The 15375-nt window shown below is 41.4% G+C and overlaps 2 protein-coding genes across 3 annotated transcripts; both read left to right on the forward strand.

Annotated features, from left to right (window-relative positions):
* The first annotated feature begins 852 nt into the window (after positions 1-852).
* Positions 853-9150, forward strand: LOC307264217 (membrane progestin receptor alpha-B-like). 2 transcript variants are annotated; one of them, XM_080045526.1, is made up of 2 exons: positions 853-938; positions 3894-9149. In XM_080045526.1, the coding sequence occupies exon 2, from the start codon at positions 3931-3933 to the stop codon at positions 4993-4995; it is 1065 nt and encodes a 354-aa protein (XP_079901652.1). In that variant the 5' UTR covers positions 853-938; positions 3894-3930; the 3' UTR covers positions 4996-9149. The 2 variants fall into 2 exon arrangements, with proteins under 2 accessions (XP_079901652.1, XP_079901653.1); XM_080045527.1 differs by having other exon boundaries at positions 881-938; positions 3882-9150.
* Positions 9151-12519: 3369 nt separating this feature from the next.
* On the forward strand, positions 12520-13584 carry LOC307264489 (membrane progestin receptor alpha-B-like; the record flags this gene model as incomplete). Its single annotated transcript, XM_080045901.1, has 1 exon — positions 12520-13584. One exon carries the CDS (start codon positions 12520-12522, stop codon positions 13582-13584), a length of 1065 nt encoding a protein of 354 aa, XP_079902027.1.
* Positions 13585-15375: the final 1791 nt, after the last annotated feature.

The following is a 15375-nucleotide window of genomic DNA, read 5'->3' on the forward strand; positions in this document are numbered from 1 at the left end:
TAAGCTAAGCTTGTACATATCTTATCTTAAAATAAGCTTGTAGTCTACACATTGAACATGAAACTTCGCGTCCGAGTTTCTTCTTCTTTTTTTTTTTGCTATTTTTTCATATCTCGTCTTTTTACACCTTCTTCTTCTTCCTCCTGGTCGACCCGGTGTCAAATCAGACACAATCACAACGGTTTTTCCGCCACCAGTTTTCAAAATAAAAGCCCTTATTGACGTCTAATAACCACACATGATCTACATCTACAATAATTGCATAGGGTTAGGCTACTGCCACTCAAGCCTTGCAATACATTGATTTGAGTCATCATGGCAGCATACTGGCTCGCTATCCTGTTTTTTGGTCGGATAATCTATGCTGAATTGTACCGTTTAAATATACTGTTAGCTATGTGTTATGGAACTATAGCATACATGTCTTTAACACTCATAAAGCAAATAATATGAGCTTTATTTTTTTCTTTACAGGCTAGTCTTATTTAACAAACTCATCTTGTGTTTAGTAACCTAGCCTATATTTAAATTCTAATCTCCATGTAATAATCCACACTCTGCATGTATTCCTATAGCTATACTTGCCTTATTGTTACTGACTCCTGGTTAAGTTTGTTTTATTAATTTTTCTATTTCAAACTTTTATTTGAAACATCTGACATTGTCAACGTAACGGGTTTATTTTTTCCAATTGTAGATCAATGCATTTTCTCTTTAAATTAAGCTTTCTATAGGCCATATTTCCTCTTGCTTCACGAGGCTTTTATTTTATGGCAATATTTCTGCACTTCCGGCTGTGCTTGGGCTACATTGGTGCTGCTTGATGCTGCATGTCACTCAGAAGAACTCAATCTGTTGAATGTCTCTGTCGGCGGGCGGAGGAGGACGAGGAAGGGTCAATCGGTCTGGGGACGCGGGACAAGGGCCATCACTACAAGGTGAGACATCGCCATGCTATCAGTTTATAGGCGTATAGGGATAGGAACAGGGTAGCCCACTCTCTAATAGAGTAATGGGCAGTGTGTAAAGTAAGTTGCGCATTTTTTTCCAGACTGTGGTAGAACTTTTATGAACTGCCTCGCCGGGTTTAGCATACACACGCTGGGCGGGTACATCGGCAGTTTAGTGACCCAGATGAGGTCCCTTTGGTTTGGGACAGTGGACTCTCCAGCAGCACAGTGTTCTCTCCAGGGGCGCTCACAGTAAAACAAGTTAGGGGGCACCATAGTGGAATTTGATTGTCTAAACTTAAAATGTCACCAACTCTTGTTTAAACAGCCATATAAAAGGCCTATTACAACATATTAGAATAAAAAGATAACTGATAAATCGGCCAAATTAAATTATTAAAAAATATATATAGGCCTATTTATGAAAATTCAAAGTAATAGGCTAATATCAAAATGGTAACAAATAGGCTATGTTACATGGGGCATTGTGAAACTCAGACATTAAAGCTAGAGTGCGTAACTTTTTCATATTTACGTTACATTCAAGCCATTTCCAAACTAGCGGACACAAAGTTGATTAAGCTCATCAGCTCCACAAAATAGTCTCCGTATGTCATCTTTTACAAACGGGTGTCCCCCCCCTGACACTGGTGCAAGAGCTCAAGAAGCGCCCAACAAATGTTTCAGTTATTGATTCTACTGCTCACCTACTAAAAAACTAGAAAAACCTGAACTTACAGAACAAATTAAATCCATGCACGATCACCAAAGGTTTACCTCATGTAGATGGGCCGAAAGTGTAATTACTCAAAAATTCCTCAAGGGGAGCGACAGAAGTTACGCACTTACAATAATAATAATAATAATAATAATAATAATAATAATAATAATAATAATAATGGATTGGATTTATATAGCGCTTTATTTCTCTGTGACTCAAAACACTTTACAGGGTTCCAGATTAAATTAACATATACAAATAAATGAAAATATATAGCTATATATAAATAAATAACTTATTTTTTCATTCCTTTAATATAAGTCAAACACCTGTGACAAAGATAGGAATTGAAGGCAGACCAATTGACTGTTTTAGAGAGTTACTGTCAAAGACTGGTAGAGGAACTTTTCTTTATTGTATTATGCGTTGGCTTGAAAAAAACAAATGTGTTACAAATATGTCTAAAGTTACTTGGGGTTATTTTGAAACCCACATTAGAGCCCTCCCCAACTGTATATAGGCTATATATTGTTCTAATTTTATATCTCACCTTATCATCTTGACCTCCACAGTCCACTGCCTTCATAAGGCCTCTCCCTGTCTCTTTGTGCTGCCTGCCTTGTTACCAGTTAGTATGTGGGGCTCTGAGTCACACTATCGTCTCACTGCACTTGCAGTGATCACACGCCCAGCTGAGCGCTAGGGGGATGAATGCCACTGGGTAGTCAGAATGAATGCCACTGGGTAGTCAGAGCCCTGAGAGCGCCCTTGTTATTTAGTTGGCTATATAACGTTAGAAAGTGGAATACAACCCGATTGAGTACAGCTACATTGGTGACAGTAACCTACACAGTTATCTACTAAGTTACATTACTTTATTCTTTTTTACTGAGGTCGCAGCATAATCCATATATCATTTTGATATAGGCTGAATGTCCTGCTTCCTCCACTTTTAAGTTAGTTTTTCTTTTCTCCATTTCCCCTCCACTGAATTAGAGGGACCACTGTCAGAATGTCCATCACAAACAAAGGGTTTAACACAAAGACCAGCCTAATGGCCCAACAAGCTCTCTCGTGCCACAATGTAATAAGTGAATCCAAAAGGAAGTTATTTGTAACATTATGGGCAAAACGTATAACGGTATGGACCATGCATTTTGTTTTATTTTTATTTTATTTAACCTTTATTTAACCAGGAAAGTCCCATTGAGATTAAAAACCTCTTTTTCAAGGGAGTCCTGGCCAAGAGGCAGCAACAAGTTACATGTTCACTCACAATAATACACTCACAACATATAGACAAAAATTAAAATGATAAAAAGCTATTATCAAATAAAATAAAATAAAACTGTTTTCAATTAAAATAATAAAAAAACAGTTCCAAGTAAATAAAAAATCATAAAAAACAACTACAAGTAAAAGAGGTGGTCTGAAATGCTCTCAGCTTAGATTTAAAAGTGTTCAAAGAAATCATTTCGGTTAATTTAAAATCTTTTTGTAGCCAGTTCCATGTGGTGGGAGCAGAATGGATGAAAGACCTTTTTCCTAATTCTGTGCGTGCAAATGGAACTGACAGAAGCATCTGATTGTTTGAACGCAGATTGTGGGAAGCAACACTTTTCTGTGTGATTAAGTTACAAATATAGGAGGGAAGTAGCCCTAACATGGCCTTATAAATAAAAGTGCACCAGTGTCCCAGCCTTCTGGTGGACAAAGAGGGCCAACCCACTCGAGAATACAAGTCACAGTGATGGGTCAGGGCTCCACAATTAGTAATGAACCTCAGAGAAGCATGATAAACAGCATCAATCTTACATAGACATTTAGCTGAGGCATTCATATAAATCAAGTCTCCATAATCTAAACTGGATAAAAACGTTGCAGTGACAAGCCACTTTTACATTGTTGCATTGTTACATTATCCACCAGTTATTACATTAGGGGTCTTATTACACATGTAATATTACATTATGGGTTGTTGTTATAGGCTCTTACAAACCCTAAAACAGTCCCGTAAATATGCAGGGGGGGTGGGGGGGGGGGGGACATACACATTGGATTAGTGATGATACATGCTACAGTATTTAGATTTGTATTGATATTTATACTTTTCGCAAGATATATGCTGCTACTTAAAATTGTTTTAAAATATAATAACATGTAACAAATAAATTAAATATATTTATTTATTTGGCGGTTAATTCTTACAGTCTTCCCTGCAGGAACCAGCCAGTGTGTATCACTCAGCTACTGACAGTCATGGCGACCATTGCTATGGACAGAATTGGCCGACTGTTCATCAGCCTGCAGCAGATCCGGGAGGTTCCCCGGATGCTGACTGAGGCGGCTCCCTCCATGCCCAACACTGTGAGAGAAACGGAGGTTCCCCCTTACTTCAGGGAGTGCTGTGTCTGCACCGGCTACAGACCACTCAACCAAAACTGGCGTTACTACTTCCTGTCTTTATTCCAGCGCCACAATGAGACCATCAACGTCTGGACCCACCTGCTGGCGTTTTTAATCATCCTGGTTAAATTGAACCAGGTCTGTGAGACTGTGGACTTTAGAGGAGATCCTCATTCGTGGCCCCTGTTGATCCTCCTCTTGTCCTCCTTGACCTACTCTGCATGCAGTACAATAGCTCACCTACTGGGTGCCAAGTCTGAGCTGTGCCACTATGCCTTCTTCTTTCTGGATTATGTCGGGGTAGCACAGTATGAGTACGGCAGTGCTGTAGCTCACTTTTATTATGCTGTGGAGGAGAGCATGCACAGACATGTACATGGGATCTTCATGCCTGTTGCCACTCTTCTCAGCTGTCTGACATGCCTGGGATGCTGCTATGGAAAATACTGCAACTTTAACCAACCGGCTTGGGTGCGTAAAGTGTGCCAAATTGTGCCCTCCGCGCTCGCTTACATGTGGGACAGCAGTCCTTTGGTTCAAAGATTCATGTCGTGGTCTACAACCAGCAATGACCCAGCCGTTATGTATCACTTTGGTCAGGTGGCTTTCTTCCTTAGCAGTACCCTCTTTTTTACCTTCCCCATTCTGGAGCGCTGCTTCCCTGGACGGTGTGATTTTGTGGGACAAAGTCATCAGGTGTTTCATATTTTACTATCAATCTGCACTCTGTGTCAGATCCATGCCTCCCATCTGGACTATGTGGGCCGTAAGGAGCTGTACTCACGTCTGCATGGGAGCGGTGAGGCTGCTCTCTTTGTGGGACTGTATGTGCTCACTTTGGTTGTATGTGCGTTGATTGTTGCCTTCATGCTGAGGAAAGCTCAACAAGCGCTTGACCTCAAAACCAAGTCCAGATAATGTATTGGATTCAGTAGGAAATATTCAAAAGCACTGATGGGCCTTCTAGACTTACTGCTTTGGTAAAAAGGGAACTTAATATATTTTCTGAAAGCTGGTATTATGTCAATTGCTGTTAAAGGGATATTCTGGGACTGATTTGTATTGGGCTTTTTGGAATAATTTACGGATAAGCATTTTACATTTTTTAATTTCAATTGTCTTCACTTTTTGCAAAGGGTAGTGCTTTTGCAAAAAGCGAACATAATTAAAACTCTCACAGTATATGGATCAGTTGTTATTCAACTAGCATAGTTTGATTCCATAGCACCATAGCCAATTGAATATATTTTATTGCACTGTAATGTAGTATATGTATGTATAGACTGTTTTGTATTATGTGTGTTAGGATGGCAGCAATCACTGTGTCTTATTGGAAATCTTGTTTGTGTTTTTTAAGTCAAGGGAGAAGTGGGTGTGGATATTACATGGGTGTACTAATATAACGATAAAGGTACCATGATAATGTATGGGAGATAACAATGCCTACTACTGACCAAGATTTAAAGACAGAGGGATTCTTATTACATCAGGAGTGTTTGGATTGCACTGCAAGGAACCACATGCTTCCAACATGCAATAATAATTGGTATTTTTAAATACATTATACTATACTATTCATATAGCCTACCTCCTAGCCAACATAATATGGTGTGTAGGTTACCAAGTACCGGCAATAAGGAAAATATAACCTACATTTATATTGTCAGATCTAACATTACGCTCTGCCTCTGATTAATGCTTTATTAACTGAAACTCCTTTTAGGAATGAATTGAGTTCTACCTTATTGTGCCTTCTTATATGTTAAGATAGATTGTAATTAAACTATTGTAGAATTTTTCACTTATAATGCACTTTTATTTTCCTGACATTATGTAAAACCTGTGGGATTTAGTTTCTCTTGCTGTTGCCAAATTAAATTAATGTCAACTAATAGCTTCCTGCCTGTGAGATTCCAGCATGTTAATTCCGAGTTGCTGTTTCTGCATGGATGTTCCTCAATGGTTAATTGGTCTCCAATGGCAACCTGTTAAACACAGTGTTCCTCCTAGCAGGGCCTCAGCTGTCTGGATACACTTGACCCTGGGATGCTGTGCATGCTTATTGAAATGTAACTTAATATTCAAGCTTAGTCCTTGCGACTAGCACAAAGGGAAATTGTGCCTTCTTCTACTGAGTCAACAAAAACAAGTTGTCTCAAACCCAAGAAACTGAGTAAGGAATGGAAAGTCATAGTGTAAGCTGTTACCTCAGTCAATGTAGCCTATAAAACGGATGTTCTATTTCAGCACTTCCTGACTGTCATTGGTAGTGAACATTGGTGTGTGTGATGTGCATTTGTAAAAATAGGTCTGCATTTTTTGATACATGCCATGTGACGCTTTACTAGTTTCGACTTCCTAGCCCGATTCCCAAACTGAATTGACAGTAATGCTGGACTGTGCCCTCTGTAAAGCCCACCATAATACTGAAAGTGCTGATGAGTTGTGAAACAACAGTGTGGAGATAGTTCACCTCAATAAAGCCCTGTCTAATGCATGTATTAACTGTAGAATCCTTCTACTATTTGAGGCAGCACAGGGCTGCCTCAAAGGATCGGTGTATTGTTAGGAAGGCGTAAAGATATGGACCTGGTTGACTGGCTTATTTGTGCCTCCTTGTTCCAGGGTGCTGAACCTCCATGGTCCTCACTCGTTTTGAGGCACTGGGAGAAGCTACATCGTCCAGATCATTTGGAATAATTTCAGAGAGCCCGAAACAGCTGGCCTCAGTGGAATTATCCTGTAGAGGACAATGCCCCAATTGGAATAGATACCCTTGTTGTACACCTCGCTGAGAGGTCTTGTTTAAATGCATTCCGTCCAATCGGCCTGATAGCTTTCATGCTTCACCGGGTGAGATAGTCTCTTCTCTGAGTCCTCGTCACATTATTTTCAGATCACAGTCAGAATAGAACAGCAATCCCAGCTAGATGGGAGGATTTGGCATCGGTCCCTGAGTCTTTTTCAGCGCGGGGTATGGCCTTGAGGCCGCAATTGTAGTCCTTGCCACATGAGTATTGTAAAAAGGAAACTGAAAGAAAAGTGCCTTTCCTTCATGATTCGGATACAAATGATTAGATTCCTGCTTTCTTGTAAAGACAGGAATGTACTGTGGTACTTGCAGTATGCCTTTGTAGCTGTCTGGACTCCCTAAACCTTACAGGTTTGTGTGGAAGCTATTAAAATTATAGCCACATTGAGGGAAGTCCAGTTGGTATGCATCACCGGGCAATCCAGCTTTTGCACTGTGCCAGGAAGCTGGGCTCCCTTGGGAAAAGGGTGCTCTAGTTTAGGGCTCTCACCCTTTTATACCGTAGCAGGGATGAATGACATTTATAACGTGTTGTCCCTGGCATTTTCTCTGCCAAGTGTCTAATTGCACTGACTATACTTGTGTTATGTGCCTTAAGTGGAAGGCAGACAGTTTATGTCTCACACTGTGGCAAATATTTCTGTCTGGCCGAAAGTCCTGTCTCAATGTTACCCAGGAATCAAACATACCACCCTGATCCTACCCCATTTAGATCCAAAGTGGTCCACCACAGAAGGGCCAACTTGTTTCAGCTCAGGTGTGACAGCTATACATTGAGGCAAAACGAAACTTTAGCAGGCGTATCGACTGAAAAACAGCCATGGGCTTTGCTGGTTAGCGTTGGTGTTGCTTAAAGTTATTGGTTACACATTACAAGAATCCAGGGAGTCAAATTCGACTAACTGATCCATGATTTCGAAGGCCTTTCATACATAAACTACAACACAGCAGCTTATAATACTTCTTAGACAGTACAGACAAGTACAATTCTGGAAGGTCACCAGAGCATCAATGATTTTATCTTTCATACCAATGTTCTCAAGTTAACCAGTTGAAATTTGACCTTCTCACTGCAATGAGAAACACCATAAATGTGTGCTTGCATGAATTTGGTTGGCCAAATTGCCAGACAAAATTGTGTTGCAGTCTGGTAAAAGCTGAGCTACATTACATTTGACAGATGATCATGTGTTTTCTTGCTGGAGCCCTCTGCATGGCCTGGTAAGAGCTGTACATTTGTGTGTTACCCCTTGCACTCATTTTGGGCTTTTCTGTTCCCTCTCAATATTCTTTTTGTATCACCCCTGATCCATGGGAACAGGTAGTGTTTTGGTCCAGACCAGTTATTATACACTGCCACTTTAGGGAACTGCTCTGGAGATAATACAGAAAGAATAGATGATGTGACACTTTACATTATGACTTAATTGCTTATTTGTTCATTCTTCATCCCTTAAGAAGGCAGAGCTGCGACAGTATAGAGCCACTTTTGAGCACTGTGCGGAGTAAAGATGTTGATATGGTTATTGCTGAGAATGAATTAATCTATGATGGATATGAGTGCTGTTGCTGTGCTTTAACTACTCCTTACTGCTCTTATTAACATCAGCCAAGGAAGTATTGTTAAGCCACACAATAATTGAACCTCCAGTGCCTCTAGCTTCAATGCAAGACTCATTCAACACATCCATGGCAATTCACTGCACACACACATTCCATGTATGTAGTGAGGGCAACACCCAACATAAAGTATGATTCACCGCCATAATCATAACACACAAACCATGGCCACAATTGCAGTCATCCCTGTAACTGCAATGCATACTTGCACCTGGGCCCTCCATTGGCACAGCTTAGCCTTTCTGTATACATCAGAGGGGAGACATAAAAGAATACTAATGAAAAAAACTGACGTTTTGGGGGGGTGATAAGGTTTTACGCTCAGGTGCATAAGTACAGGTGCTTGAATTGCTTAAAAACATTTTTATTTTCTGCTTTTATATTAGTTACCATGTGTTAAAATTGCTCAAATGAATGCCTTAATATACTAACAAACCACCTTCGATTACAAATGCCAATTCCTGTGTCATGGTGAATTGAATTGATCATGTTTTTATTTCCTGCAAGTTTGGCTGAAAGAAGCAGAATAAAAGGTCTGAACTCTTATAAAAGCTGTCTGAATGTCTACTTTATCAGCGTCAAGATTACGAGTTTCTCAGAAGGATCTATGAAATACAACAGTATACCTGCTGCCCCCAAGTGGTCATGAACAAAGCATGATTTGCATTTAACTCACATAAGCTGAGGGACTAGGTTGACAGGTTGACAGTGGTGGGCGAATCATACTTTTGTGTACTCTGCCCCCACTATGTGGAATACGCTGCAGAAAGACCTAGGACTTGTTGAATTAATTTCGTTGAATGCCTTTAAGTCGAAAATGAAGGAAATTGAGCTAGACTCTCTAAGATGTCAGTGTTTTTAATAGGTTGTTTTCCTGGTTACAGAAATGGGTCTATTTAGGATTGTTGCAGTGTGAATTGATTTGCTTTATTTTTTAGTGCTATTTTAATTTTGTCCCTGTGTGTTTGTCTGTAACTGTTTGTCTGTAACTGTGGTTCATTGTGCTGCTGCCTGTCTTGGCCAGGTCACCTTTGAAAAAGAGATTTTTAATCTCAATAGGTTTTTTTCCTGGTTAAATAAAGGTTAAATAAAAAAAACGTATTGTTTTGAGCATATACTGACACTAGAACACTGAGATGACAGACTGTAGGATAGCTGTATGTTTACACTGTGTTTTGGCTGAACGTTTGTCCAAAAAAGTTGAACTACTGGTTCTTAATCTCAAGTGTAAATACCCAAGCCATACTGCTTGCGGCGTATAGGAAACCCTATGGTGCATTTACATTTACTTAGTACATGAGTAAGGCCAGTGTTTTGCTTTTCTATTGACCTCTGGTAAGAGCCCCCTTTTTTCCACCTATTTTATGAATATATTTGTACCTATACATATGTGCATTATTTGGCTTCTGTAAGAAAAGAATAACTGCTAACTAGCCTTATGCTAACTAGGGTCTGTGTATTCTTTTTTCATTGTGTGGGTTGGTGCTGTGGTTGTTACATGCATGCTTTGACTTGATAAATACACCCCCACGCCTGTTTGCTTTGATCACTGGTATCGTGTTGTGGAATGTGGCCATGATTTAGGTTTAGTAATTTACATTCTTTTTGTTTTTGTTGTCAGACTAATGTAGCAATTTATACATTTGATTTTGGTTTATGAATGCTGCCTGTGTCCCATTAAGTTAAGTTATTGAATCATCAACAAAGGAGTAAACTTCTATTAGTTGTTAGTTAATTTCTTGTCTAAAGGCCAGGACACACCGGCCCGATAATCGCCGTCGTAGAGTCGGGAGGGGGCGGGGCCGGGGACACGAATCTGTTTGGTGTGTGCCGTGAAATCGGTCGTCGTAGATGTCGTCGGGCTTCGGCGGCGGGCAGTCTTTCAGTTGGAGCAATTTGATTTGTGGAGGGCTAGCGAATCAGTGAACAACAGTTAGCCATCGTTTTTATGTGTTTGTTTGTTTCGTTCAGTGAGTACTCACATGCATCAACCCTTGTTGACTGCTCGACACCATGCTCGACACTCTCTGCTAAAAATGGTGCTCTTTATGGTCCATAAATATAAATACTAGGGCTGTCAAGCGATTAAAAAAATTAATCTAATTAATTACAGGCTTTGTGATTAATTAATCTAAATTAATCGCATACCTATATGACACTTTTATGCCTGTTTATAAACAACTGTATAGGCTACCGTTCGTTTCTCTCTCTCTCTCTCTCTCTCTCTCTGTCTGTCCGTCTCTCGTAACTTCTGTCTCCTCCCCTCAGCGAGGTTTCTACATTAAAGCGGACCTATGATGCTTTTTGACTTTTATGACCTATAAACGTTGTTATGATGATTCATAGTCATGCTTAACCATACTAAATTATCAAATAATGACTTACATGCATTTCGACGTATTCCCTGCTGACCGTCTGGGGTGTCTGTGCAGAGCACTAAACACTATTATAGCCAGTCGAGAAGTCACGTGTTCAAAGCGATCTACCCTTTGTAACTTTGTGACGTCGCATGTAACTTTGTGAAGTCACCACGCGGATGTTTCCATGTATGGTAATGATGTCACTTCCCTGTTCGCGTCTGCCTCGCGCCCTTATAGGTCCATGCTCGCGCTTCCCGCCACTGAAAGTGTTCCGGAAGGAAGGTAACCAATCACAACGGAGTGGGGTTTGCAGGAGGGGGGGAGGGGGGGGAGGGGAGCGGAGATGGCCGATCACAGGCGGAGGGAGCGGAGATTGCCGAAGCACACACACTCAAGTGTTGACAGGACGTGCTGGATCGCCAAAATAAGAGAAAGAGCTTCCCGAAAATCTACATAGTTTTTTGTGATGTGATTCGTGTCAGGTTGCTCTATAGCAGTGTAAAACAAGAAATTAAGACCAGAAAAGTAGTATAATAGGTCCTCTTTAAATACATTCACACACACACACACACACACACACACAAAGGAGGAAAAAAGACAGGAATATCTGCTAGGAAGAGTGTGAGGGTGTCCGTTAGCGGGAGACGATCGCAGCTAGCAAACAGAAGTGAGACGGAGGAAGATTGAGAGATAGCCTACTGTTTTGAACCTACACTGTTAATTAGGCACCCACTAAACCAATAATGCACAGACACTGCGGAGAATAACATAAGACGTATTCCTACCTTCATGCTTATTTTCCCGGAGCAGCCCATAACACATCCATAGAGCCCTCTCTATGCTTCTTTATTTACTGTTTAATCCCGTGCGGGTCGTTTCCGCAAGCTACAAGTGCAGCTCCGCTATCGTCTCACCTCTTTTGCACCGGGTCAAAGGGCAATGTAGAAGTGCGATTAATCTGCGTAAATTTTTTTAATCGCGTTAATTTTTCTGTGATTAATTAATCGAAATTAACGCGTTAATTTGACAGCCCTAATAAATACGTATTTCTATCTATGTTTATGGTCTAGAAAGCCGTCCCATCATTTCCGGCTTCCGTATTTTTTCGGGCCACAATACAGATTAGCGCCGCCTGCTGTTATGGAGACATTATGTCCTGCGCAAGTGCAGAGCGTACGGAAAGTCAGCAGTCGGTTTGGTGTGTTCTTTGCACTTTTTCGGCCGCGACGGGAAGACTGGAGCTCCCTGAATCGGCAGTCTCCATTTTCGGGTAGTCGGACTGGTGTGTCCTGGCCTTAAGACACAATAACACACACATTTTGACAACAAGTATTCATCGGAATCACTGACTCCACCTTTAATGACCCCTTTAAGAAGCCCCTTGACCCATTTCTGGCCATTTAACCTATACCCTTTTCTTCCAAACCATCTTTCTACACAACGATAAAACTAAAGTCCCTCAAAACCTGTTTGTTTGTGTTTTCTCTTTATGTGTTTGCCTTTGGCCCTCCTATTTGTACCTTTTCTTTGTCTTCGGAGCTCTCCGTTTACAGGCCACACAAACAAGTTGAAATAAATTGTGTGGATGTTTACTATTACAGTCTTCCCTGCAGGAACCAGCCAGTGTGTATCACTCAGCTACTGACAGTCATGGCGACCATTGCTATGGACAGAATTGGCCGACTGTTCAACAGTCTGCAGCAGATCCGGGAGGTTCCCCGGATGCTGACTGAGGCGGCTCCCTCCATGCCCAACACTGTGAGAGAAACGGAGGTTCCCTCTTACTTCAGGGAGTGCTGTGTCTGCACCGGCTACAGACCACTCAACCAAAACTGGCGTTACTACTTCCTGTCTTTATTCCAGCGCCACAATGAGACCATCAACGTCTGGACCCACCTGCTGGCGTTTTTAATCATCCTGGTTAAATTGAACCAGGTCTGTGAGACTGTGGACTTTAGAGGAGATCCTCATTCGTGGCCCCTGTTGATCCTCCTCTTGTCCTCCTTGACCTACTCTGCATGCAGTACAATAGCTCACCTACTGGGTGCCAAGTCTGAGCTGTGCTACTATGCCTTCTTCTTTCTGGATTATGTCGGGGTAGCACAGTATGAGTACGGCAGTGCTGTAGCTCACTTTTATTATGCTGTGGAGGAGAGCATGCACAGAAATGTACATGGGATCTTCATGCCTGTTGCCACTCTTCTCAGCTGTCTGACATGCCTGGGATGCTGCTATGGAAAATACTGCAACTTTAACCAACCGGCTTGGGTGCGTAAAGTGTGCCAAGTTGTGCCCTCCGCGCTCGCCTACATGTGGGACAGCAGTCCTTTGGTTCAAAGATTCATGTCGTGGTCTACAACCAGCAATGACCCAGCCATGATGTATCACTTTGGTCAGGTGGCTTTCTTCCTTAGCTGTGCCTTCTTCTTCACCTTCCCCATTCTGGAGCGCTGCTTCCCTGGGCGGTGTGATTTTGTGGGACAGAGTCATCAGGTGTTTCATATTTTGCTATCTTGCTGCACTCTGTGTCAGATCCATGCCTCCCATCTGGACTATGTGGGCCGTAAGGAGCTGTACTCACGTCTGCATGGGAGCGGTGAGGCTGCTCTCTTTGTGGGACTGTATGTGCTCACTTTGGTTGTATGCATGTTGATTGGTGCCTTCATGCTATGGAAAGTTCAACAAGTGCTTGACGTCAAAACTAAGTCAAGATAATAGATAAGCATAGATTAACATGGCTATCCAAAATTATAACCATCTGCTTAACAACACCTCAAGAACTCAAAAATTTGCATTCTCATCTTTCGGACAGAGCCAAGCGTTAGCTTCATCCTAAAATACGCTAAACTATGCTAACTACTATGTAAAATACACTTGTTCATGGTTTTGCAACATTATTATGGGTCCCTGCTGTGTCGATATAACCCCCCTCTTTTTCTTTACCTCCATCTTTCTGAAAACCTGAGTTCAAAAACTTATGACGACATATGGGGAGAAGCCACACCCCCCATTACCAACCTAACATAACCTATCACCACCTCCATCTGTGATAAACACCTCAGCAGATCCCCCTGACTTGCAGTTAGATTATACCCGGCAGTAAGATTCAGGGCCAATCACAGCAGAATGGGCTTTTTGGAAGGCGGGGCTTAAAGAGACAGGCTCTAAAACTGAGATTGTTGGACTGCAGTTCAAAGGAGGAGATTTAGCACTGGCACTGTGGGAAAAATAAAGGGTATTTTGGACACTACACCATGAAAACAGTTTCTAGAAGAAACAAAAATTATATTTTTAAACCTGAAAATTAGCATGATAGGTGACCTTTAAAGGACGGATTACAATGGATTAATCTATGCCTGATATGAGTGTGTCAACAAGTAAGAACATTGTTGCTTAGGAGTAGATACAAGGAACCCTATAGTCCTCTCTCAGCAAACAACATGAATACAAAACTCCCAGAGTAAATGGAAAAAGGGACCTTTCACTTTTCATCTGACCAATAACTGGACACGCCAGCAGGAAAGTGTTAATAACTATCAAAGCTACACGAAGGGTAACTCCACACTGAACATACACATATCGATGAGAGAACCAATCTGCCTGGGAAACAGCGATGATGCTCTCTGTGGCTCTGAAGGAAAATAACCCCTGTGTGATGTTAACAGGTTTATCTCAGATAGCATTTAGTATTCGTTATATCTGATACATGTTATTAATAATGGTATTATCTTTTTTTTAAGGACCCATTCACAGCAACATTAAATAAATAAAAATATTGTGTTCCATGACGTCTACATCTTGGTTGCTAATTTCTTCTGCACTGATTGACAGTACATTGCATTTCTCACTTCTCTTCAGAATGTTCTCTTTAATTTCTTCTTTTGTATGTTATGTACTAATTTCTCCCAATCCCAAACATTCGCATTAAGCTCTCTGTACTATTATTTTAGCATTTGCTGTGCTGCAACAATCAATCTTAATTTAGGGGATCATAGACATGTCATGGTTCCTTACTATGATTAAAACATACAAAATAAAAGCATCTTTGAATATCCCCCTTACTGCTCGCAGATGGATCCGGAACAAAGGGAAACGTACTTTTCTGCTGCCCTCAAGTGTTGACGTAGGTATATTTATATGATAGCAGAAAGACTTGTTTATTTCCCCATGTCATGAGTAGACTTGTTTCCTCTACTCCCTGTGGTGTGGTGCCTTTAGAGATGGTATTGTTCACCTCTCTTCCCTGCTGGATGGCTCTGCAGTCCGGTCTTACTGTGTATCCGCGGGGTGTGTACTGGTCCACACTGCACGGCTCAGTTACTCGCTTAAAACCCTGAATCAGCTAAATTATGGCACTGTTGGACTCTCCCCCACATTCCTGCTGTCTGACTCACAATGGAAGGGGCCCGCCTGCTTCCCTTGTGATGAGTTCCAAATGAAATTACATCACTGCTCATTAGACCTAATGGGGCTTGAAGTACTCAGATCATTACAGCGGGCGACACT

Source organism: Ammodytes marinus (genome assembly GCF_949987685.1).
Source record: "Ammodytes marinus genome assembly, chromosome: 17".
NCBI classification, from domain to species: domain Eukaryota; kingdom Metazoa; phylum Chordata; class Actinopteri; order Uranoscopiformes; family Ammodytidae; genus Ammodytes; species Ammodytes marinus.